This window comes from Phascolarctos cinereus, unplaced genomic scaffold (genome assembly GCF_003287225.1).
Source record: "Phascolarctos cinereus isolate Bilbo 61053 unplaced genomic scaffold, phaCin_HiC Scaffold_726;HRSCAF=1367, whole genome shotgun sequence".
In the NCBI taxonomy this organism is placed as follows: domain Eukaryota; kingdom Metazoa; phylum Chordata; class Mammalia; order Diprotodontia; family Phascolarctidae; genus Phascolarctos; species Phascolarctos cinereus.
Window position 1 is genome coordinate 250,153,623 of NW_027556098.1, and position 26,913 is coordinate 250,180,535.

At 37.7% G+C, this 26,913-nt stretch overlaps 1 protein-coding gene across 3 annotated transcripts in view; it reads right to left on the reverse strand.

Annotated features, from left to right (window-relative positions):
* Positions 1-488: 488 nt before the first annotated feature.
* TEX26 (testis expressed 26) overlaps positions 489-26,913 on the reverse strand; it is a 46,394-nt gene continuing 19,969 nt past the window's right edge. For all 3 annotated transcript variants that reach the window (XM_020997257.2, XM_020997258.2, XM_020997256.2), the window contains 6 exons: positions 18,052-18,136; positions 16,667-16,832; positions 11,520-11,676; positions 8,637-8,813; positions 4,112-4,273; positions 489-1,210 (listed from right to left, as the gene is read on the reverse strand). In XM_020997257.2, the coding sequence (XP_020852916.1) occupies positions 1,149-1,210; positions 4,112-4,273; positions 8,637-8,813; positions 11,520-11,676; positions 16,667-16,832; positions 18,052-18,136 (809 nt within the window). In that variant the 3' untranslated portion in view covers positions 489-1,148. The remainder of the gene's footprint in view (positions 1,211-4,111; positions 4,274-8,636; positions 8,814-11,519; positions 11,677-16,666; positions 16,833-18,051; positions 18,137-26,913) is intronic.

Sequence of the window (26,913 nt, forward strand, 5' to 3'; positions counted from 1 at the left end):
CTGCTGTTTTAGGAAGTATAATTGTGTGGGGGCAGAGGCACAATTTTCAAATGCACCTCAATGTCTTTAGCTTGCAAGTTTTCTGGTACTTTATACAGAATCTCCTGCCTAAGTGCTTTCTGAGGCAAAGCATCTCCTTGGCACACTCATTAGTGCTCATTTCTGGTATTTAACACAGAAAGTTCAGCAAAATAACATGCTTCTAAACAGGCTTTGTAGGTCTGACCACCATTTTTGAGGCTTTTTCCAGGTTACGTGGTATGTACATGTATGTAGGAAATAATCACTTTCTTCTATTACACCGAAGTTTGCACCAAAATTAGGATTGTCTCCCTTTAAAAAGACTAGTAGGATGAGGTAATCAGTCTACAATTTTGCTAAAGGAAGAACCAAATTAAGATTATATTTTTAGTTTTTCTTGATGATTTTAAAATGATGAACTGTTAAATTCATTATTGCATTACACAAGCATTTATTAAACCCCTACTATATGCAAGGCACTGTGTTGGGTGCTAGAGATATAAAGACCTTACATTTCAATTGTGGGGAAAAGGAATGTGACCTGAACATAGATAAGTATAATACAAAGTGGGGAGGGGACAGTAGGGACAAAGGAGATAGACAAAGTACTCCAAGATAATCTGAGGAAAGAGAAGACTTTCAGCTGGGGGATTCAAGAAAGACTTCCTGCAGTAGGTAGCACCTGAGATGAACTTTGATAGAAAGGAAGAGTTGTAAAAGGCAGGGCTAAGGAGAAAGTACACTCCAGGAATGAGGAGGCCTGCACAAATGCCCAGACATAGGAGATGCTATGTCAGATTCTGGGAACATTTAATCATCTGGTATGACTGGACTATAGAGGACATGAAGAGGAGCAAAGTGAAAGGAGTGTAGAAAGGTGAAATCGGGCTGTGGAAATTCTTAAACACAAGGTTGAAAAGTGTATATTCTATTCTAAAGGCAATAGGGAGCCCCTGAAGGTTTTTGAGGAGGTGAGTGACACATGAGGAATTGATTATGATTAACACAAGAACTTTAAGACAACACATTCACATTAAAAACCATCTTATTATTTTCCAATATTGACAGAAGTATGAATCTGTTCCTTAAGCACCAGGTTGATATCCACAGACATTGGCTAAACTTACTTATTTATGCTTGTTGCCACTATTGTAATTTTCATTAATGAAGTTCTGAAGAATTTTTCTTTCTGGAAGTAAGGGGGAAAAGTTTTGTTTAATTTTTTTAGAATGCTAAAAAGAGTCTAGAATAGAAGCAAGTAATGTATACCACTGTTTTAATAAAGTTGAGTATGTTAAGGAATGTAAGACTTACAAAGTAATGTTACAGGTAGAGAACAATGTGACTTAGAGGATATGATCCAAATGTACATAGGAGGGCATAATTATTTAATGATTGGCAAGAGTAAACTTAATATTTGGAAAATCAGCTTGGGCCATATGGATAGCAGTGGCAAATATCTTAGGCTATTGTCACTAATATTTTGTAGGGGAAAAGAGTTATTTTTCTGGTCAACCTGGCTAATTTAATGAATTATTTTCCTCTTCTTGAAAGATAAGAGACAAGTAAAGAAAAATACACAAATCATTATTTATTTCATTATAAAATCATAACTATATTTCAATTAATATGACTGAGAAAAAATTGCTGATTTAATTCAAATGTCAACCACAATTGATTGAAAACAGATGCTACCAACAATGAATCACATTCATAGAAAGGAGCCCCTAATAAAAATACTAACAATATCTAGCATTTAAATAGCACTTTAAGGTTGCGGCACACTATACATATTTGATCCTCAAAATAACCTTGTTAAATAGGGGCTATTAAATATTTATATTATTATAATGATAATATTTACAATAATAAATTAGAGATATTATTAACTATTTGTATTGTTGTAAATAATGATAATTTTTACAATAACAAGTTATTATTATTTTACAGGAAACTAAGTTTGAGTGTGGGTAAGCGTTTAAGTCCAAGATCACACAACTAGCAGGTGTCTGAGGCAGGATCTGAAATCTGGCCTTCCTGACTCCAAGTCTAACACACACACCCATTATGCCTATCTAGCTGCCTTAAAAAGTTAACTGTGAATAGTAAAATTTGATTATTTAGCACATTTTATCATCTCCTTGGCAGATAAGGAAAAAACCTCTCTGACCTTTCTTACAAGTTGTCCCTGCTCCAAATACCACCCCCTCTCCCTCCCTTTTTCTGGGATCTTTTATGCCTGGAAACCTCCTTCTGCTAAATGGCACCTGACTGCCTGAGACATCAGAGATGGGAACCAATTAGATGTGCCTAAATGAGGTTCTCCCCGACGCCCTGCAAAACCTCTGGGTTCCCTTTTTTTAGGGGTTGCTCCCAAAAGTGAACCCTCTGCTGTCTTAGTATATGAATTGGCCCTAGCATGAGAGATCAGCCTGTGGACGTAGTATGTGGACCTAGTATGGGGGAAAGTACACATGGTATCCAAAGGAAATCAGTTTATAACTCCAGTCTCAGAAATATTGGCTCCAGTTTCCAGGGTAAGAGGTTGGCATCCTTCATTTGCTGGGGGAAAAAAATGGGCTCCCAGTCCCCCTCCTTCAATGATTAGGGAATAAGAACAGATAGCTGAACCTGATAGCCCACATGCACGGACAGTAGCTGAACCTCTTTCATCTCCTGATGACCACTCTGCTTATAGACTTTCCTTGATGTTCCTTGCCTTTCTCCTTGTGCTCCCAGCCTTAGATGTCCCCTTAAGTCTCAAGCCTTCTTTTGGATTAGATTAAAACATTCATATAATAAAAGTCTATTGCTTTTAGCATTGGTGGCGAGTCTGACCCTCTTGCAGATGCCTCAATAACTCCCTCTTCTCTGTTCCCACCCCAATGAACTTAGAAATCTTAGGAAATGGCTTTCTAGCTCTAAAATAAAGCTGAAGGAAATTAACAAGGTGAAGAATTTAAAGTAAACCAGCTGGATCCAGTGTAGCTAACTAACAGGTCTATAGCTTGCTTATGAAGTTGTCAAACCCTGGCTGAGAGCCACTAACTGTCTTCAGTGCCCACACAACTGGATCTGGCCCCTTCCTGACTGAGTAAGGCAGCACATCTGCTTCTTACACATGTCCTTAGTCTGAGCTTGGGGAGGAGGAAGAACATGGTGAAGGGGGAAAGGAGAAGAAGGTAGGACATTATTCCAGCTCTTTCTCAACTGGTCTGAAGCCCTTGCCTTCAACCCATTCTTTTGTGTTGATCAAAGTTGTTCTGCTATGCACTTTCCATCTCCTTCCTCCCCCTCTTCTATCCCCTTCCTTGCCTTCCCTCTTCCCTCATCTTTAGCTGCATCTCAGCCTTCAGGAAGTACACAGCTCCTACTTTTGCTCCAAAAAAGGAATTCCTGAGATGTAACTCTAGAGAAGAGAGCTAGAGGTATGTGAATAAAAGAAGAAAGCTAGAGGAATAAGAGCTGATTTTTCTTCTATTTGAAGGATGGAAATAGTTTTAGAAAAGACTATGGACTTCAGGGATCCTAGTAGTAGTGTAGTGTTCATCGTTTCAGTCACGTCTCACTCTTCATGACCCCATCTGGGGTTTTCTTGGCAGAGATACTGGAATGGTTTACCATTTCCTTCTCTAGCTCATTTTACAGATAAAGAAACTAAGGCAAATAAGGTGACTTGCCCAAGGTGACACAGCTAGTGTCTGTGGCTGGATTTAAAGGAAGATGAGTCTTCCTGACTCCAGACTTGGCACTCTAACATTGTATGTTTTTTGTCTTGTATACCCAATGCCTAACATAGTGCTAGGTGCATAATAAATACCTGATTGGTTGACATAGCCATCTTAAGGGCACTAACTAATAGCCAGAAAAAGGCCAGAAAAAAAGAAAAATGACCATGTAGCTCATTTCCTATATAGAAACATTATGATTAGGGCCTCTTTCAAAGGAAATATCAATTCAGAGAATTGAGCATAGTAAGTAGTGTGATGGGGGATGACCATAAAGTGGGACAGTTCGTATTTGACGAAGACCCAATGGGTTTTGTTCTACCAAGGGACCAAACTTTATCTTAGTATGTCTATCAACTTACCATGCTCTGGAACTTTATCAAGGTATTTCTTGATTTCAGTTTCACTGAGAGAATTCAAAATCATTACAAAATCTAAGTACTCTTTTCCATAATGTCTTTCATATGTACTCTGTTTCTTTGAATGTTCTTGGTTCCAAATGTGACTAAGCAGAACAGAAGGAACTGGGAAGACAAAGGAGAAAAAAGTCAAGGGGAAGAAAGCCTATGGGTAAGCAAAGAATCATCACCATCTCTTGACATTATACTGGAAGCCATGGATCCCCATGATGGGCTGAATCTGCATCCTCAATGACGTGAGGAACTAACTTACCATTTTAAATAAAACCTCTTTAAATAACCAAGCCAGGAAAATCTGGAGGGAGGTATAGGGCCACAAGATTAGTGGGTTTATTGCTGGAGCAATGATGGGAGACTATGTAAGAGAGATCCAGGTTTGAGCTTCTAGTCACCTGGGACTACAGTCGGGAAATTGTATGAGTACAGCAGATTGTAAACTTCTTGAAAGTAGAGACTGATTGTTTTTACATGTAATTGGGGAAAAAATCAGTTAGGAAAATTTTCAGAAAAAAATTTTAAATAAAAAAAGGCTGCTTCATTTTTGTCTTTGTACCCTTATTACCTAACATAGTGTCTGGCACTTAAGACAGCTCATTGAATCAAATTGATTCCTGAAGACTGATAGTTGGCAGACCATGGAAGTCATAGAACCTCAGAAGCACAGCTCAGCTTGGAGCCAGATGTGAATTTGGTTTTCAGCTCGACTGTTTTAGTATGTTTATGACCTTGAGCATTTTATTTTTCTGTACCTCAGTTTCTTCATCTGTAAAATGAGGCTGAAAATGTCTCATCCTGATGCTATAGGACCAAATGAAATAAGGTCTGTAAGTACTCTTTATAAGTAGCTTGGTTTGGGAAGGTGTTTTGGTTCTTCTATTAGAATATGATTGTGTCCGAAGATCTGAAGATTCACTTCAAACAAAGCAACTGTGAAGATTTGTCTGGTACTACTTCTGGCTTCTATGGAGACAAAATTATAGAAAGAATGACTTTCCTTGACTAAGAAGAATAATGAAATTGTGTAGGTCATTTGGAGTGATTTTCTCTAGTGAAGGAGACCAAAGGTTGAATTTGGGGAAGAGAAATTAAGGAAAAATTTGAAGGATGAAAACAATCTCCTTCAACCAGATAATTTAATAGATCATTCTAGACAGGAATAAGAAATAGATGAGGAGTTTGGGAAACAACAATCCAGGAACAGGGTCATAATAGAGTGGTGATAGGGTGCTTCATTTATCCAGACATCTGACTGATCACTTTACCAAAAATAAAGCAACTAATAATTTCTTGAATTACCTTAGTGACAATTTCATCCTCTGAAAGGCAGAGGAACAAAAAAGAGGAAATTCTATTCTGGATCTGATTCTCATTAACAGAAAGTGGTTGCTAGGATGGAAATGATAGGAATTCATGGGAAAATGACCATCGCCTTCTAGAGTTTGTAAAAGAGAAGTCCAGGAATAATCTGACATGTACCCTCTATTATAAGAAAGCACATTTTAAAGAGTTTTGGAAAGGAAGGATAGGATTTAGTTCTATAGGGGAAGTCAGTCCACAAACTATGGGAAATGTTCAAGAATGAAATACTTAAGTCACAAAATCAACAGTTCAAATTGAAGGAAAAATGGGATTTGTCTGAAAAGAATGATGTGGACATATAGGGAACTCACCAACTAATTTAATTTTTAAGTGGATGTATAGAAGATGGAAAAAAGGCCAGGTAATAAAAGATGAATTTTAAAAGTATGGCATGGTCCTACATGAAATCTAAGGAGTGATAAAGTTCTGAATAAGCTGAGGTTGTAAAGAAGATTAAGGACAAAAGTCAATATGCATTTATTAAGTGCTTGCTATTTGCCAGGCACTGTGCTAAGTGTTAGAGATTTTTTAAAAAGAGAAAAGACAGACCACTACCCTCAAGGAGCTCACAATTAATGGGGGGTATACAATATTCGAACAACTATAGGCAAAGAAGCTAAATACAGGATATGAGACTGGAGTCAGCAAAAAGGTGAGGACTGGATAAGTAGATTTGAGGATTGGTAGCATAGAGATGATAATTGAATCCATGGATCATCAGCATAGAGATGATAATTGAATCCATGGGAGCTAAAAATGAAGTAGCAGACCCTTAATGGCCATCAACTGCATAAATCTAAAGCAAAGAAGACTGAGTAGGAGAGGTCAGATAGGTAGGAGAATGAGGATGGACTATTATCCCGAAACTCTAGGAAGAATAGAACATTAACATGATGGTGTCAAAAGCTAGAAAGAGAGCAAGAGGGATGAGGATTGAGAAAAGGCAGCATTGGCTTTGACAAAAAAGATCAAGAGGGATGCAGATTGAGAAAAGGCCACGGGCTTTGGCAATTAAAAGACCATTTGTAGCTTTGGAAATAACAGTTTTGTTGTAATGATGAAGTCAGAAGCCAGAGTGTAAAGAGTTGAGAAAAGAGAGAGGAAGTAATGTAAGTCTTGTCAAAGAATTTAGCCACAAGAGGCACAGCAGATTTGGGATGATAGCTAGCAGGGATGGTAGAATCAATAATAAAGGCATTTAAAAAAATATTCTGAGAGAAAAAGGGAGGCTTTAAAGAAGGAATGAGGATGATAAGGACATTGATAGAAAACAGAGAGGGAAGGGAAATCTGTCCAATTTTTGTTTTGCTTCACTTTCCTTTATCAAAAATGATCTTTAAACTTCCCACTATGACCTCATCAGACCTTACACCCAGAGAATTGTATTCAGTTCTGAGCACCTCAATTTATGGGAGGCATTGATAAGCCAGAGGGTGTCTAGAGAGAGTTAGCAGGATTAGTGAAGAACCTTGAGTCCATGTCACACTAGGATTGATTGAAGAGTTGAGAATATTTAACCTAGAGAAGACTCAAGGAGGACGTGCCAGCTATCTTCAAGTATTTGTTGGACTATCAGGGAGGACATAGGAGAGGGATTAGGCTCGTTCTATTTGGTCCCAGAGATCAAACCAGAGTCAGTGGTTGGAAGCTGCAGAGACTAGCTTAGGCTTGATGACAGGAAAAACTTCCTAACAATTATAACAATTAGTGGACTGAGTGGAATGGGCTACCTTGAAAGATGGTAGGTAGCTCCTCCTCCTTAGAAGCCTATAAGCAGAAGGTGGATTAATTTTGGCAGTTATGTTCTAATGGGGAATACTTTTGTGCATGGTTTCAGCTAGAGAGCTGCAGAGGTCCTCAAATTCTGTGATTCTGGGAGTCCCAACCCATGCCCAAGCCAACAAGGTTTTCTCTATCAGTCTTTCATCAGAATGGGAAGATGGCTAAATATTTAGTATTTGAGTTGCTAAAGCTCCCTCTTAAAGTCAATTGAGGGGAGTGTGATGTCAAAAAGAACAAGAATATGACTAGTGTGTGTGCCCTTCTTCTTCCTCTTCTTCTTCTTCTTCTTCTTCTTCTTCTTCTTCTTCTTCTTCTTCTTCCTCCTCCTCCTCTTCCTCTTCCTCTTCCTCTTCTTCTTCTTCTTCTTCCACATAAACAATTGTTGCATCAATGTTCAATGTGAACACATGTCCTTTAGATTATCCAGGCATTTCCAGAATATCATTATTCAGAATCCTGGATTCTACCACAAATTATTGAAGACATCCAATATATGCAAACTATCTGAATTTATGTCCTAAAAATAAAATAAAAGAATGAGTCTGATGAGAACAGAATCTGGAGCTTAAATTTCATCAGTTTGAACATTTACCTTAGAGAAAGCTATCATAGAGCCCAAAAGAATGGGAGAAGTTGGGATAAAAGATGTTCTGTGGGGTTTTTTTTTCTCCTATTAGAGCAACCCTTTTCTTTTCCCCAACACATATCACATCTTGTGTAAGTACTTGAAGACATGAGACTTATGCATAGAAATAGAACAGGAAAAAAATCCACTGCATTTAGAATTAAAGCCTAATTCCACGAAGATTAAGGTTGCTCATAGTACCTCAGTAGTGTTTCAAGCAGTGAAATATACCTTTTTTTTTTTAAGGCAATTGGGGTTAAGTGACTTGCCCAGAGTCACACAGCTAGTAAGTGTCAAGTATTTGGTCTGGGGCCGGATTTGAACTCAGGTCCTTCTGACTTCAGGGCTGGTGTTCTATCCACTGTACCACCTAGCTGCCCCAAATATACCCTTTTTTAACTGCACAGTGGTCCTATTGACTTGAAGAAGTGATACTTCTGGTTTTTCTACTTCCTGCCTCTTCCCATAAAAAGGCTCCAAAGTGAATAAGTTTTTAAATGCTTGATAGGGGTATACAAAAATAGATACACGATCAAGATGTGTAATACAGAGACAACTCAGAGTTGGTACATTTGATTCCTATTTCCCTTCCCCAAATGTAGCTTTAATGGTGATGCCTGTTAGTGGTTCTTGAGGGAAAATTCTTCTAGAGCTGGGAAGATAAGCCTTCAACACTATTTTAAATACCAAATTTATCCATACCAGGTCCATAAGCAGCAATTGGTAATGATGCATTACATCCATATCTGAAAGTCAAGTCTCGTAATTCAGGTATCTTCACTGGGACTTGGAAATTACGCCGAAACTCAGTTTCTAGACGCCGAGGAAGTAATTTTTTCCAATCAAGAGGCACTTGCATAGTTTGTTTCAGTTTTATTACTAGAAAGAATGGAAAAGTAACCAATTATGTCTAATTAACTTAGTGGAATTAACACTTTAAGCCCATTTTCTCTGCCTTTCATTATTTCCTGCACTGAAATATGCTCCCCATATTTAGAGATGGAGGCAACATATCTGATTTATAAATACTATATAACCAAGAATCAATCTGGAGCAGCTAGGTGGCACAGTGAATAGAGTGCCAGGCCTAGAGTCAGGAAGACCTGAGTTCAAATGTGACCATGTATACTTACTAGTAGCAAGTCACTTAACCCTGTTTGCCTCAGTTTCCTCATCTATAAAATGAGCTGGAGAAGGAAATGGCAAACTACTGTATAGTAACTTTGCCAAGAAAACCCCAAATGGGATCACAAAGAGTTGGACGTGACTGAAATGACCAAATGAGAAGCAGAAGCAATCCGCTCCTTTATTGGAAACATGGAGTCTGAGGCCGCTTGGCTTGACTGGTTAGGAACATGGTACTAATCAGGCCAAGGTAAAGGACTTATTTTCATATGTGTTGGTTAGTTCTTTTGTCCTACTATATGATTCTAAATTGCAGTCCTCAGCCTGGCCAGTTATACTGCAATGTGTGCTATTGCTCAAGAACTAGAGAGTTTTCTCTCATTGCGGAAAATTTTTGTATAGTCACTTCAAAGCCAGGGAAGTTTGTTGCTAGACATGTTGACATGTGAAAGGCAATATTTTGGAATGAAAGATTTGAAGGTGATGGCTTCAAGCCAACTTCTCCTTAGCCTTTTTTGTTCTGGTCTTCCCTTTCCCTTTTCTTTTGCGTGGGAGATCTAGAAATTTGGGAGGGGGACTGTAATCCCTCAGATCCACAAAGCCATTTGTGGCCTTTGTATTTCTTTGTATCTCTAAGCATTTAGCAGGATATCTGGCACATAGGTGTTTAATGAATGTTCACTGACATTTGGAATTTGGTCTCATAAAAACGAGCTGAAGGGAAAGGCTTATTGACAATTAGAAATTAAAGTTAAAAGTGGCTTCCTATTCCTAGATCAAATAAGGGGTTTAAGACAGGAGCTTTGATTCTATGAGCAGAAGGAAATAAGTTCAAAAGACAAATTAAATGTCATTAGGGTCAAATTAGCTGGCTAGTTGGCTTGTGTTCCCAATGAACTTAAGCCATAGGGCTAAGACTTTGGTAGCTGTCAAAATTCTGCCGGGCTCAGCTGCTTCTCCGAGCAAAAACCTGAGCAATATAATGACGATACCAAATGACATTCCACACCTCTGTATAAACCCCACGTGGTTATTTCATATGCTTCTTTATCCACGAGTGCCACACATCTGCTATGGTTGTGTCCTCATGCATGATCCCTACACCTTTGCTCTTCTTACCAATGTCTGTATTTGTGGGAATATGTGGGAGGGATGTTCTATTGCTACTTATTATTCCATTTTATTAACTACTTTTGCTTTGAACTAATCACTTCTTGTGCTTGACTACTAAAAGTAAAGTGGGGGCTCATTAGCTGTGGTGTTGTTGAGTGTATGTGGACCTAGAAAGTACCTTAAACTTGGGGTAGCTCATCTGTCTTTAAGAAATACATTTTATTTGTGTCTTTTGCCTATACATCATAGTTCATTTCCAGTATCCCTTCTAGATCAAATTCTCTTGTGATAAAGAAAAGCAATTTAGCAGAAACATATTTATACTACATATGTATGTGTTTATATATACACATATACCAAATAATTGTATATCATGTATAATCCTGTACATATATCACTTATACATGCATGTTTGTACATGTGTATACATACATACATTACACAAATATATCGTTTGTCCAAGTAGTCCTCCACCTATCCAGCATGAGGGAGCCAGAATGTTTTATTATCTCCTCTCCAAGATCTGCTTTTTCTTTTATTTAGAGCTCAATTCCCTCTTAACAATGTTTATATTTACATTGTTGTAGTCATTGTATATATTAGTCTCTTGGCCTGCTTACTTTGCTCTCCATGAATTCATACAAATCTCATGATTCTCTGAATTCCTTCTATTTGTTATTTCTTATTCCACAGTACTATTCCATTATATTTGTATAATGTGTTTTTTTTTCAATCATTTCTCAATCAGCGAACATTCAATTTGTTTCTACTTCTTTGCTACCACAAAGAGCTCTGCCTATGAATATTTTGGTACGTATAGGAGCTTTGTCTTTCTTTGAGTTCCTTGGAATATATGTTCAATAGAGGGATACATGTCTATATGTTGCATAACATTTATATATGTATCATTTCCCTGTATATTCTTGATAACAGATTTTTAACAGTGATATTTGATGAAAATATTTTCCCTGCCCTACATATTTTTAATTATTCCATCATTTATTTTATTTGTACAAATATGTTTTTAATTGCATATAGTCAAGATTATCTATTTTACCTTTTGTGATATCCTTTATGCCTTGTTTAGTTAAGAATTCTGCAGAGTGAACTTTTCTAAAGGCCTAGCACGTCTGGAAGGGGGCACCTAGGCTTTACACTGTTTGACTTATGGTGAAATCTTGGTGCACTGCTCCCATTCCAGCGTCATTAGTCCTAGATGGAGACTGGGGCTAATTGCTGGTCAATTCCCCTACATTTCAGAGGAGAAATGGAGCAATCAGTCTCTATGTATGAAGAGAAGAATGGAACCCAACACATGCAGGAAACAAGGAAAACCAGGGGGTTTACATTTTGATTTGTCCAAGTAGTCTTCTCGGAAACTAGAGGTATACTGATCTGCTATTGCTTTATGGATTTCTTTGATTGTAGCAGGAATTCTCCATGGAGAAGAACAGTCTGATTGCGTATTTGAAAATTGTCGAGGTAGTTTCCAGATCATAAATTCCTATCAATATGAACAAAATTGTTAGAAATAGTCATCCTTTCTAATAAAAATGCAGCTGGTATACCACTCAGCATTTCACATATATATTTATATTATTTATTATATAAATAAATGTATTTATTGTGTTCTTTCAGTTATGTCCAACAATCTGTAATCCCATTTGGAGTTTTCTTGGCAAAGATACTAGTTTGCCATTTCCTTCTCCAGCTCATTTTATGGTTGAAGAAACTGAGGCAAACAGAATTAAGTGACTTGCCCAGGGTCACACAGCTAGTAAGTGTCTGAGGTCAGATTTGAACTCAGGTCCTCCTGACTCCAGGGCCAGTTCTCTATCCACTGTGCCACCTAGCTGCAATGTATAGGTATAGGTATAGGTATAGGTATAGGTATAGGTATAGGTATATGTGTATGTGTATATGGGCATATGCGTGTAATATATACACACATGTATATGTAATACATATTCCAATAAGACTATGCACAGCTAAATCCAAATATAAAAACAATCATTAATTCCATTCTACAAGGCATTGCCAATTTACCTGACTTTCTATTATCACACAGTTCTTTAGTTATTATATACACTTCTTAAACTTTCTCCACTAGTGACCCCTTTTGGTGTTTCAGCAACATTCATTGCCTGAGGGCACACACAGTGCAAAGTGCGCATGCTTTGTGTTCAGAACCAAGGCTGCAGTGAAGTTGCACAATGTAACATGGGCAAGCGCTGCCAGAAACACCTCGGATTCATTACACATTTGATTTGTAATTAAGTTTTGGTCGTTGCGTGTTCAGAAAACTTTTACTGCTGCCAAATGTTTCATGACCCCATGTGGGGTCACAACCCACAGTTTAAGAAATGCTACAATAGGGGCAGCTAGGTGATGCAGTGGATAGAACACTGGCCCTGGATTCAGGAGGACCTGAGTTCAAATCTGGCCTCAGACATGTAATACTTACTAGCTGCGTAAGTCACTAGTTGTGTGACCTTAGGCAAGTCACTTAACCCCATTGCCTAACCAAATTAAACAAAAAACAAAAAACAAAAAACAAAAAAGAAGTGCTGCACTAGAGGAACAAGAGTATGCTGAACTGGGGATCAGGAGAATGGGGTTTGATTCCCTCCCATCTCTGCCACAGACTTGCTATGTGATCCTGGGAAAGTCACTTCTGAACCTCCTCAGCATCCTTATCTGTGAAATGAAGAGTTTGGCCTAGATTAGCGTTAATTAAGCTCTCTTCAAGTTCTAACATTCTAGGCATTATTCATTGCAAAGGTAAGAAAATAAGACCAACAAGGCAAAATTGTATGTGCATCCACACCAGGGCCTCCTTAGTGGTTTCTCCTAGGGGGAAAATGTTGAAGAGTGGCCACCTTAGAGTTCAGGGGTAGGAAACTTGTGGTGTCGAGGCTGCATGTGGCCTTCCAGGTTCTTGGGTGTCGCCTTTTGACTGAGTCCAAGTTTTACAGAACAAATCTTTTTTTTTAAGGGGATTTGTCTGTGAAGTTTGGATTCAGTCAAAGGGCCAAATTTGAGGACCTAGAGGGTCACATGTGGCCTGACGGCCTCAGGTTCCCCACCTTTGCCTTATACCTATCACCAAGATTCTAATACTGAGGAGAAATTCTAAGTCATTCCAGTTCTGGCCTCCCATGTCAGAGTAGCAAAGAGGTCCCACAGATTTCCTACTGCACTGCCCAGCCTTCATAGCCTATATGGCCAGCCAGAGCATCAGTTTCCTCAAAATTCCATAAATATTTGATTTTTTATCTATCCATTTCTTATAAATTCATAGTCTTTATTTTTCCTTCTATTATTTTTCACGTCATGATCATCTAGGACTATTGATATGTAGGGGCTACTGCTGGGGTTTCTTACAGCTCTATTTGGACTAGTAGGTTGGAAAGTTCCCCAGAGCTCCCCTGAGAAATGAGCATTAGCAGTACAAATAAGATCTCCCAGAGACATCTGCTCAGCATCCCTGAGCTATTCACATGCCACCACAGCTAGAAAGTCATCTTCTGTATGTAGAAACCTTATACACAGAGTTAGTTGGCCTTGACTTCTTGGCAATGGTATGATGGAAAGAGGACTGGATAGGAACCAGAAGGCCTGGGTTTGAATTACACACAGCTCCACCACCAACTAGCTATGCCACCATAGACCAGTAACAACCCTTTTGATTCTTCTTCCTCATCTATAAAATGGAAACAATAACACTTGTAGGCAGGGGTGTGCTGGTAAATGTTTGCAACCAGCTCTTGAAAAATGAGAAATGAACAGCCAATATACTTTTATGTTTAATCTGCATTATTAATATTTTCTCCATCACTTTCTTAAGGCTCTAAGACAATTAGCAAACTAATAAACCAAGCCCTGATTTATAATCTATTTCCAAAGTATGAATGCTAACACTGAAAAAATTGAACCTCCAACACACTTCTACCTCATGACACAGGTTTCGATTTTTGTTTAAGTACAGCGCTTTGTAAAGTATAGAATGCTATATAAAAGCAGGCCGTATTATTATCACTGAAACTTCAGTTCACAGCTATTTCAGTCCTTGGATATCCCCACCCTCCACCCCACTTCCCCAGTTACTTACCTGCACAGAGGTAGTGACTATAAATTTAGCTCAATGTCCAAGTGATTTTACTCCAACCCATTTAGGAGGCCTTGACTTTATAGTTCCCTTGGTCACAAAAGACCCCATGATGTTCACTGTCAAGACATCTCATTGGATCATGGGTCTAAAGCTAAAAAGGACCTCAGAGATCATCTTATCCAATACCCTCCTTCTTTGGCAGATGAGGTCTCCAGAAGATTAAGTGACTTGTCTAAGGCCACAGAGTCAGCCCCAGACACTGGATTTAAACCCAGCTTTACTGATTCCAAGACAGTATGGACAATCTTTCCATTGCATTATGGACAATCTAGCAAAAAGCACTGGGAAGGAATGGCCAGATGGCACCAACTGGAGGGTACCCCACCTCTGGTGACTGTGCCAAACTAAAACCTCTCCAGAGGGAAAAGGGGGAAATATACTTCAAATCTGGTGGACTTTCTTTACTAATTTAGCTTCGAGATTCTTTGGTATTTTCTCAGTTGTCATCCTTTCTTGACCTCTCTGTCACATTGTTGAATATTCTTTCTAACTTCCTGGATGCTCTTTCCTCCCTTTATTTTCATGCCACTGCTCTCTCCTGACTCTCCTCCTACTTATCTTTCTCAGTGCCCTTTGTTGAATCACCCACACCCCAGTGAAAACAGCACTGGGATGCTCAGTGCTAGTAAGCATTCAGATCCAGTCTCTGGTTCTGACTGTGTGACCCTATGCAAGTCACTTAACTTCCTGTGGACCCTAGTTTCTTCTGTCTGTAAAAGGAAGGAGCTGACTGAGATGGTCTCTGAGAGGTCTTGTCCATCTTTAGACCCCATGACCCTATGACATACCTTGCCCCACCAACCACCAAGACTCTGTCCAAGGCCTTCTTTTCTCTTTCTACACTCTTACTTGGCTACCTTATTAGTTCCTGTGGATTCAGTTACCACATTTATGCAGATGATTTCCAAATCTACATATCCTTCCTAGTTTCTTTTCTCCTAAGCTCTAGTCTCACATATCACTAATAATCTATTGGACATTTCAACCCAGAGATACAGCCCATGGGCATCTCAAACTTCATGTTCCAAAGCAGAACTCATCATCTTTTCCAAAAAACAAAAACCCATACCCCCTACTCTGAACTTTCCTATTCATGTCAAGGGAACCAACATCCTTCCAATCACCCAGGTTCTCCTCAGCTCCTCATTTTTTCTCAGCCAATCAGGTTACTTCTGAAACATCTCACATATGTTCCTTTATCTCTGCTTCTACAACTCACCCTAAGTCAGGCCCTTATCACCTCTTCCTTGACTATTGCAATAGCTTCCAGCCTCATCTCTCTCTTCTCCAATCCATGTTCCACACAGCTTCCTTACCCACACTTTAGCCCTACCCCACACCTCAGTCCACACTGTCATCTGTCATCCCATTCTATTACACCATTCTATTATGACTATTGGAATCCTTAACTAATTCTTTATCTTAGATCACTTCCATTCTTCATCTTCTAAGGAATAAGGGAAATTTGGCTCTCTCCAGGTACTACTCCTAAAGTTCAGGTCTGACCAGGTCACTCCTTTGAATTTTGGGGCATTAAGGATGACCTCACAACCCTTCAGAAATAAGTAAAAGTCATTGCATATAAACTCCAAGAGAGCCCTGAATCAGGACCAGCATACTTTCCACAAAGTTTCACTTTCAGAAAAGTTAAATGCTTCATTTAATCTTTTTCCATCAAAGGAATCTTTGATTTCCAAATTCCTGAAATTTTGAAGTTGCAATTCAGTAACCTACTGTTCCCTTCTCCATTTTGCTGACCTGGATTCATGCCCACAGCCTATATACCACTCCCCCTGCCCCAGTCTACATAAATTAAGAAGGTCAATAAAAATCTGCAAAATTCTAGACAATGCTTTCTCAATGTTATGCATTTCAAATCTATTCAATAACTATTTATGGAGAGAGCCTACTACATGTTAAACACTAATAGACACTAGAGGAGATATGACAAAGAGTGTGGAGACAAGGTTGGCATGGAGCTGCTGCTACTTAGAAGGAGGAACATGGTGAATATACAAAAAAATTATAGTACAAAAGAAAATACATAGAAAATGTGAGGTGAGAGGGAGGAAAGACTATTCATACCAAATTCCTCCAAGTAAACCCACACCTAAGACATCATAATAACACTTGCTAACCCTGGAATTTTATTATTAGGTGGTTCCATTCACATTTGATCCAATGAAATGCTACTTGAAACTATGGTCTTCATAATGGCATTTGAAGTTTCTTTGAGACATACGTATTTGTACGTTTTCAGATTCATTATTGCTGTACAATGAAATTCTGCTTAGGTTTATCTGTATGTATTTACATGGCTTACCTTGCTAGGATGGGGCCTATTGATGACACCTCCCAAAGATGTTGCAGTATTTATCATTTCTTCTCTAGAGTATGGTTTCCAATCATACTGTTCATTGTATACCGTTTGGTTGCCGATAGGATCATTGAGCTTGTATGAATATCCTAACCTTTTGAAATCACTATGACTGTAAGAAACACAACAGAAATTGTAAAAGGGAATCTGATGACATATGTTACAACAAAGCATGCCAAGCACTTCTACCAGAAGTATTTCTGGTAGAAATACTGGTAGAAACTTCTAACTTTTAAAGATAGGCTGAACCAAGTAGACAAGGCCAAATATAATAAACTCTGTAGAGTTTCTTGAGGATAAACAATGCTGCGAGATGGCTGTTTGCAAAAGTATGCCAGACTTGGAAAGAAAAAAAGAAGGAAGGGGCCATATTCTAATAAAAGTATTTTCATATATTTTAAAAGACTGAACACAACAAACCATTGAGAAAATTCAGGTTGTATCCACAGGAAAGCCAAGTAGCTATATATTTTAAAACATAATCTCTCTGACCTCAGCTTCTTCAACTTTAAAATGGAAACTGTATTTGGGATAACTTACCTCATAGGACTGTTCTAAGAACCAAATGAGAAAACATTTTGGGATGATAGAGAACTGTGTAAATATATTAATTATCTTACATGTGGTCAAATCACAGGCTAGAGCAATTTTCTACAGGACCTTTAAGAAAGCCATTTAACCCTTCTTGATGTCTTCTTATGGGTTAAATTTAGATTGAATCCCTGGGTAGTTTTTTTTTTTAAAATCCTCTTGGCAACCCTTTTGGGATAGCTCTAATGAGCCATGCACATGTTTCTATGTTTTACATACATTTTATATTACATGTAGATATAGATATTATAAATTTCATATTTCCCAGGATCATAGGATTATATCTTTTTATTAGCTGGACAAGTCCTTAGTTATTACCACATCCAACCCCCCCCTGCTCATTTTCAAGATGAGGAAACTGAGTTCCAGAGATGGGAAGTAACTGGTCCAGGGCCAAACAAGTGATGTAGCCAGCAGGGATTTGGATCCAAGTCTTCTGGTTCCAAATACAAAACTTTTATGATATCTGATGCTATGTTATGGCCATCCTACCCATTGTTGTTATTTATTTGTCAGTCTCTTCAACCTCCCAAATTATACTATAAATCCTGGAGGGCAGGAGATGTATGGATGGCTCTTCCTTCCATTTTTCAGTGCTGATGGCACCTAGAACAGTGCTGGGCACACAGTAGATGTTCAGTGATGCTTTTATTGACTGATAATTATTTTTTAAAATTTTGGTGCTACACAACAAAACAAAATGAACTAGTCAGAAGTATTTATATCAAAACATAACTCACCGAATTGGGTCAGGAACTTCTATTCGTTTAGGAGTGTACACATGCATCATTGTCGTTTCATAGGAATTCCAATTGGTATCCCCCGCTGAAAGCACAACATAGCATTTTCAGAGTTGACAAACATAGGTTAGTTTCTGTTTGCATACTGTTTGAGAGAATCAATTCAACAAGGAAAATGTTTTGGCATAAGAACAGTTTTGCTATAAAGGAAACTTTTCTAATGCAAATGTAGCCCCTTAACTATTAGAAATAGGCTCAGAATGGTTAAGAGAAAAGAGTAGAAAGTTTTTTCTTTCGTTGTTTGGAGACTATGCACATATAAGGTAATGAATTAGAGGATCATAACTGGAAAGAATCTTATGCGTGAATTAAGTCACCTCTCTGGATAATACAAGCCATTAAATCCAGTTACTAAGAAAAAGATGGGATGTGGACTTGGATCATCCAAATTCTCTGTGCCCATTGAAAGAAATTCCTTTATAAGAATTTGGCCAATTGTTTGACTCTAAGTTCTTTTGCTTCAATAGACAGCCACAGGATTACAGAATAACAAAGCTGAAGGAGACTGCAGAAGCCATCTATAGTCTAGTCCATATCTAAGCAAGTATCCCCTCTACAACTTAATGGGTCCTGGGGCAAGTCATCATCCTGCCTTTCTGTTTCTAACTCTTCAAGGAGATGGAGCTCATTACCTCCCCAGGCAATCCAAATCACTTTTGGACAGGGAACTGTTAGGAACTATTCCCATTATCAGGCCCAAATACACCTTATTATAGCCTCTACCCTTTGTCCTTAGTCTTGCCCTCTGGGACACAAGCAGGACAAGTATAATCACTTTTCCATATGACAGTTCTTGAGGTGAAGACAGCTATCATTTTCCCTTTAAGTCTTCCTTTCTCAAGGTTAAATACCTCAAGTTCCTTCCACCAATCCTCAGATGGCATTTGGAGGATTCTCAAGACCCTTCACCATCCCAATGGCCTCTTCTGGATGTTCTCCAGCTAAGCTATTCTTCAATGCCATTCTTAAAATGTAGAGCCCATAACTGAATACAATATTCCAGATGTGATCTGACCAGAGCAAATTACAATAGAACTCTTAGTTCTCTAGTAATACTGTTGTACTTCTGTATCTTTTCCGCAGCCTAAGGTTGTATTAGCTGTTTGGGCTGCTATCTCACATTTCTGTTGATTCACACTGAACTTACAGCTCACTATAATCCCCACATTTGTTTCAGAAAAACTACTCGCTAGACACATATCCTCCCCCCCCCATATTGAACTTATGAGGTTGATTTTTTAAAATTCAAGTGTACAGTACATTTATCCCTATTAATTTTCATTTTCATAAATTTATCTCATCCCAGGGTTATTCTAGCCTAGGGGTGTCTGAATTTTATCACAGCCTATTTTTGTGTGAACCATAAACTAAGAATGGTTGGATCTGGTCCTCAAGCTGTGGTTTGCTGAACCTTATAGCCAACCAAGATTATTTTGTTTTGTTAAGTCAATTTTATTTAATTTTCAGCTCTAAATTCTTTTCCTCTCACCACCCCACTACCCATTCAGAAGACAAGTAAAACAAAATGCATTGTAGATATGTATAATCATCATGTAAAATAAATTCCAGGACTAGCCATATCCAAATATATATATATATGTATATGTATATGTATATATATGTATATGTATATATATATATATGTATATGTATATATATATGTATATGTATATATATATGTATATGTATATATATACACACACACATATATGTATGTATGTATATATATTATATATATACATATATATATATACACATATATGTATGTATGTGTGTGTGTGTGTGTGTATATATATATATATACATATATATATGTATGTATGTGTATATATATATATACATATATATATATGTATGTATGTGTATATATATATATATACATATATATATATATATATATATATATATATATATATATATATATATATATATATATCTATATATATATATATATATATATGTATGTATGTATCATTGGCACTGTGACACCATCAGTTCTCTTTCTGAAAGTGAACAGCCTGTTTCATCATGAGTCCTATGGAATTGTGTTTGGTCATTGTGTTGACCAGAGTTACCAAGTGTTTAAAGTTGATTATCTTCACAATATTACCACTATTGCATAAAATTGTTCTGTATAAAATTGTCCTGAGTTCTACTAATTTCATTTTGCATCAGTTCGTATAAATCTCCCTAGGTCTTTCTAAAACTATCCCCTTCATCATTTCCTATAGCATAGTAGTATTATCCCATCATATTCATATGCCATGACTTGTTCAGCCATTCCTCAATTGATGACCATCCTCCCTCAGTTTCCAAATCTTTGCTACCACAAAAGAGCTGCTATGAATATTTTTATAAATATGGGTCCTTTTCCTCTTTCTTTGATCTCTTTGGGATGTAGACCTAGTAGTAGTATTTCTGGATTAATGGCGATGCATAGCTTTAATAACTTTTTGGACATAGTTCCAAATTGCTGCCCAGAATGGTTAGGTTAGTTCAGAGCTCCAACAATAGTGCATTATAGAGTCCCTATTTTCCCACAGGCCTTCCACAATTTGTGGTTTTTCCCTTTTTGTTATCTTAGCCAATCTAATTAGTATGAAATGGTACCTCACAGTTGTTTTAATTTGCATTTCTCTAATTATTAGTGATTTAGAGCATTTTCTCGTATGGCTATTGATAGCTTGGATTTCTTCCTCTGAAAACTGTCTACTCGTATCTTTGATCATTTATTAATTGGGGAATGGTTCTTTTTCTTGTATATTTTACTCAGTTACCTATATAGTTCAGAAATGAGACTTTTATCAGAGAAACTGGCTGCTAAGGTTTTTTTTCTCAGTTTCCAAACTTCTAATTTTCTCTGCATTAATTTTGCTTGTGCAAAAACTGCTCAATTTTATGTAATCAAAATTATTCATTTTACTTACTGTGAGCATCTCTATCTTATGTTCGGTCATAAACTTCTTCCCTTATCCATAGATCTGACAAGTAATTCTTCCATGTTCCATTAAGTTGCTATACAGTGCAAAATGTTGGTCTATACCTAGTTTCTGCCAGACTACTTTCCAGATTTTCCAACAGTTTTTATTGAATAGTGAGGTTTTTTTCCCCAATAGCTGGGATCTTTGGGTTTATCAAAAACCAGGTTGTTGTGATACAGTACATAGAGCACTGGGTCTGGAGTTGTGAAGACTGAGTGCAAATCTAGCATTAGTCACTTACTAGCTGTGTGACCCTGGGCAAGTCACTTTTAATTCCTATTTGCCTCAGTTTCTCTTCTGTAAAATGGGGAAGCACAGGAGCAGGAAATGGCAAACCATTTCAGTATCTTTGCCAAGAAAACCCCATGGACAAGTCTATGGGGTCACAAAGAGTTGGACAGGACTGAATGACTATATGACAACAGGTTATTACATTCATTTGCTTCTGTATGTTGTGTACCTAATCTGTTCTACTGATCAATCTTTCTATTTATTACCTAGTACACCAAATTGTTGTGACAATTACATCTTTGAGATCTTACACTACTAAGGCCCCCTTCCTTCCCATTTTTTTCATTGATTCCCTTGAAACCCTTGACTTTTTGGTTCTTCCAGATGAATTATGTTATTTTTTTTCTAGCTCTATAAAGTAATTCTTAGGTAGTTTGATTGGTATGCCACTGAATAAGTAAAGTAATTTAATGTAGTATTGTCATTTTTATTTACATTGGATCTGTGTACCCATACTTAATAAATATTTCTCCAACTATTAGATCCATATTTGTGTGAAGAGTGTTTTATAATTGTGTTCCTGTGTGTTTCTTGGCAGGTAGAGTCCCAAGTATTTTATACTGTCTGTAGTTGTTTTAAATGGAATTTCTCTATCCTTTCCTGCTGAGTTCTGTTGGTAATATTCAGAAATGCTGATGATTTGCATGGGTTTACTTTAAACCTTGCAACTTTGATAAAGCAGTTGTTTTGGTTAGTTTTTTAGATGAGTTTCTATAGTTCTCTAAGTAAACCATCATATCATCTGCAAAAAAAAAAGTTTTGTTTCTATTTTTTACCTACACTTATTCCTTCAATATCTTTTTCTTGTCTTCTTGCTATACCTAGCATTTCTAGTACAATATTGAATATTAATGATAATAATGGACATCCTTGCTTCACCACTGGGCTTATTAGAGAAGCTTCTAGCTCATCCCCTTACTGATAATGTGTGCTCTTGTTTTTTGATAGATACTACTTTATCATTTTAAAGAAATCTCCATTTAGTCTTATGCTTTCTAGTGGTTTTCAGAAGAAATGGGGGTTGTATTTTGTCAAAAGCTTTCTCTGCATCTATTGAAATAATCATATGATTTTTGTTGGATTTGTTATTAATATGGTCAATTATGCTTAGAATTTTCCTAATATTGAGCCATCTCTGCATTCCTGGTATAAATCTAACCCGGTTATAGTGTATTATCCTTGTGATAAATTACTGTAGTCTCCTTGCTAATATATTATTTAAAAATTTTGCATCAATATTAATTAGGAAAATTGGTCTATAATTTTCTTTCTCTGTTTTGCATTACTTGGTGTGGAAAGAGATCTAGCCTCTAATGTTTCCTTTCATTATGCCATCTTGACTCCATCTATCCACCAATATTATTTTGCATCCTGACTGTAATCTAATGAGTTAACTATCCTCAATACGTAATTTTACCTAGCCTTTTCAAATATATTCTCTCATTTCAGTAATCCTTTGTTAGTAGTTGGTCTGCAAAGGTTCATTGGTGAAAATAGATTCTGAGCTGAGCTTAAAGCAAATGATGGTTTCATTTTGAAGGTGAGGGAGTGGGGGTAATGCAGATAAGAGGAGTTACATGAGTCTAGACCTAGAGATGGGAATGAGTCATAGCTGGGAAGATATGCCAGGATGAGCCACTACAGTGGGCCTCTTTATGGAGGATCTACAGGACAACTGCATGAGAGTGAATCAGGATGAGAGGTGTAAGGATGGGTTGTAATTTATATTGCTGGAACAAGTACCCACATCTATCCCAGATCCATCAAAATATGAAAGTAAGGTTGGAGGGGTAGAAAGTTGAAGTGGGGGAAGGAGATGGAAAAAGTAATTGATGCAAAGACTCAAATAGTATTCCAGAGTTGTTACCTTTTTATAACAGGCAACAGGGAAGTATAGGAGGCTCTTCATCAGGGGAGTGATGTGATACAAAGTTATTAGAAGGAGATCATTAGAGCTGGATCCACTGAAGAAGGGGGCCAGCTAACTAATTCTCACTTATAGATCACTTTAAATTCTTTACATGCACTATCTCCATCATCCAGCAATGAAAAGTTGGGGTCACAGTTCCTTCAAAAATAGAAAGGAAGAGGTGAATCCAGAGAAACTGAAAAGAATGGAACAGCATGATTGATGGATTGATGGATTGCAAGTAATAGGGGGTGATTGAGAGCAAAGTCAAAAATAATATTCGAAAGGGTAGTGTCATCATCTTTGGTGACATCTGGTTGTAGTATAGTGAAAAGAGCCCTGGGATTTGGAGGTAGAAAACTTGAATTCAAGGCCATCTGCTCTACCAAACGTGAGCTGTATGAGAAGGTCAATTGAACTCACTATGCCAGAATTTCTTCATCTATAAAATGGGAATATTAGGACATTTTACTATTCAAAAAGTTGTAGTAAAAAAGTGCTCAGAAAGGACTGTGATAGCCAAACAGCAACAAAGATGAATTTTTAAAAAACTGGGTGAAAATTGCTTTGTAAATATCAAAACTCTAAAAATGGGGGCTATTATTATGATTATGAGGAAGCTGGAAAGGGTTATTTGAGGTACAATGGCTACTTGAAGACTGCTACAATAAAAGAGGCATCATGGTTACAGCAGAAAAAGCTGTGAAAATTAATTATTGATCCCATATTTTATAATTGATTTCACTCTGCAATTGATTCTATTCTGTAACCTGATCTGCATTCTGTGTAACAAACCTAAGCCTTTTCTTTGTCTGTGAGTGTAGAAGCTCATGAATTCAAAAGTTCAGACTTCCTCTCTCACAGTTGGATACCAAAGTTTATTCTCCTTATTGATCACTTAAAGAAAAACACTGAGCTAAAGTTTGGAAGTCCAATACTCTCACAAAACACTCTAATTTTAAGGAAACTGTTATCCTAGAACCACCTGTAAATCATTTTGTGCCAAAGAAGCTTGTTATCCCTCAGAATTTCATCTCTTGAGAAACCCCGTGACATTTGTATGTTAGCCTTGAGAGCACACAAGCTGACCTGGCCCCAGCTTAGCCCCTCATTGCCCAATTAAAGGTGATCTTATCTCATTATCAGGCACCAGTGAACTACTACACCTGGTTCACTCTCAATAGCCTTGGGATGCAGATGGGCCCCATAAATCCATAGCATTCCTTTAAGACAGAGGGGTGGTCCTAGTCACATGTATGTGTAAACCCCTTCCCTTAATGTAACCAATCATGATTCCTCAACCCCAGGATGTTGCCAACCCTATAACCAATGGTATGATTTCCTCATCTACTCTGTGCTTTCTTTGTTCTATGCTTATAAAAAAAGGAAATGCATCTTCAATTTTTTTGTCTTTTGGCCAAACTGAGGCAGTAATTAGACTTGATAAATTTGTACCCTGTTAATACACTACTATATTGCTTGGAGAAAATGCACCTCTGTCTACCTTCTGTTGAATTTCACAAAGCACAGATGAGTTAGGGGACCTGAGTTCAAATTCTGACTCCGCCTCTTATTGCCCCTTGGATAGATAAGTCACAGGGTTCTCATTTTCCTTGTCTATGAAATGAGAGCTTGGGAGTAAATCGCCTCTTGAGGGTTTCTTCAAGCTCTAAATTAAAGGTTCTTAACCTGAGATCTATGATATAGATATAGATATGTGTGTATGAATCTACTGTTTTTTGTTGTTCACTTGTTTTCAGTTGTGCCTGACTTTGTGGCCCCATTTAGGGTCTTCTTGGCAAAGATACTGGAGTGGTTTGCTACTTCCTTCTCCAGCTCATTTTACAGATGAGGAAACTGAGGGAGAGTTAAGTGACTTGCCCAGGACCACATTGCTAGTAAGTGTCTAAGGCCAGATTTGAACTCAGGAAGATGGGTCTTCCTGACTTCAGCCCCTGAACTCTATCCTCTTTGCCACCTAGCTACCCATATATAATTGTATTTCAATATAATGGCTTTCCTTTGTAATCCTTAAGTATTTTATTCTAAGCATTTTGAAACATTGTCCTTCATAGGGGCAGAGCCAAGCCTAGCAGAATAAAGACAGGGACTCATCTAAGCTCTCCCAAATTTCCCTCTAAACAACTTCAAAATCATGACTCAAAATGAATTCTGGAGTGGCAGAACCAACATGAAGATGGGGTGAAGCAATTATTTTAGCCCAAGACAACTTAGAAGGTTGGCAAGAAAGGTCTGTCTCACTGGCATGAAAATGGAGCACAGTCTAGCACAGGCCTTGAGGGCGGCTGAATCAGCAGCAGCAGTGACTTTTGGAATACTCAGCCCAGAAGTAAGGGGTTTGAACATAGGCCCCTTTGCTGATGCTGTGTTTAGGATTCTGTCGCATTGTACATACTCGATTCCTGGTCTCAGTCCCAGGGTAGAGAGGAGTGCTAGACTAGCACACTAGAACTTGTGGCCAAAAAGGAGTAGGGACCCTGGTCACAGTTCTAGGGTGAAAAAGACTGCTTATGGTCACTCACAGACAGTGCACAGGCCAGGAGAGCAGTGACCATACCTCTCCTTATACCACGCCACCTTGGAAATACAGAAAACTTATAGACCCCTGGAACTAGCTCTGAAAACTGCAGCATGAAAAACATGAAGCTTGGGGCAGTGATCCCTCCACCCTAGCAGCAGAGCCCAATTTCAACAAGTTAAAAGTCAAGAAATAGGCTGGGAAATAAACGAACAAACAAAAAAGAACTTGAACATCGAAAGTTACTATGGTGACAGGGAAGGTCAAAACACAAACTCAGAAAAAAAACACAAGCCTCAAAAAAAAAAAAAGGAATTGGTCTCAGCCCCGCCCCCCCAAAAAAAATTCTGGAAGAGCTCAAAAAGGATTTTAAAAATTAAGTGAGAGGTAGATTGAGATTGGGAAAAGAAGAGTGAGAAAGAAAATCATGAAAAAAAGAACCAATATCTTGGTTAAAGGAGGCACAAAAAATAACAGAAAATAACACCTTAAAAAACAGAATAGGCCAAATGGTAAAAAGAGGCACAAAAATCACTGAAGAGGAGAAACTCCTTAAAAAGCAGAATTGGCCAAATGGAAAAGGAGATACAAAAGCTCACTGAAAAAAATAATTTCTTAAAAACTAAGAAATGGGCAAGTGGAAGCTAATGATTCTCTAAGACATCAAGAAATAAAACAAATTCAAATAATGAAAAAATTAGAAGAAAATGCAAAATATCTCATTGGAAAGGCAAGTTATCTGGAAAATAGATCCAGGAGGGATAATTTAAGAATTATTGGACTACCTGAAAGCTACGATCAAAAAGAGCCTAGACATCGTCTTTCAAGAAATTATCAAGGCAAAGGTAAAACAGAAATTGAAAGACTCCACCAATCACTTCCTGAAAAAGATCCTAAAATGAAAACTCTCAGGAATGTTATAGCCAAATTCCACAGTTCCCAGGTCAAGGAGAAAATATTGCAAACAGCCAGAAGGAAACAATTCAAATTTCATGGAGTCACAATCAGGACCACACAAGATTTAGCAGCTTCTACAGCAAAGTTTCAGAGGGCTTGGAATATGATATTATGGAGGGCAAAAG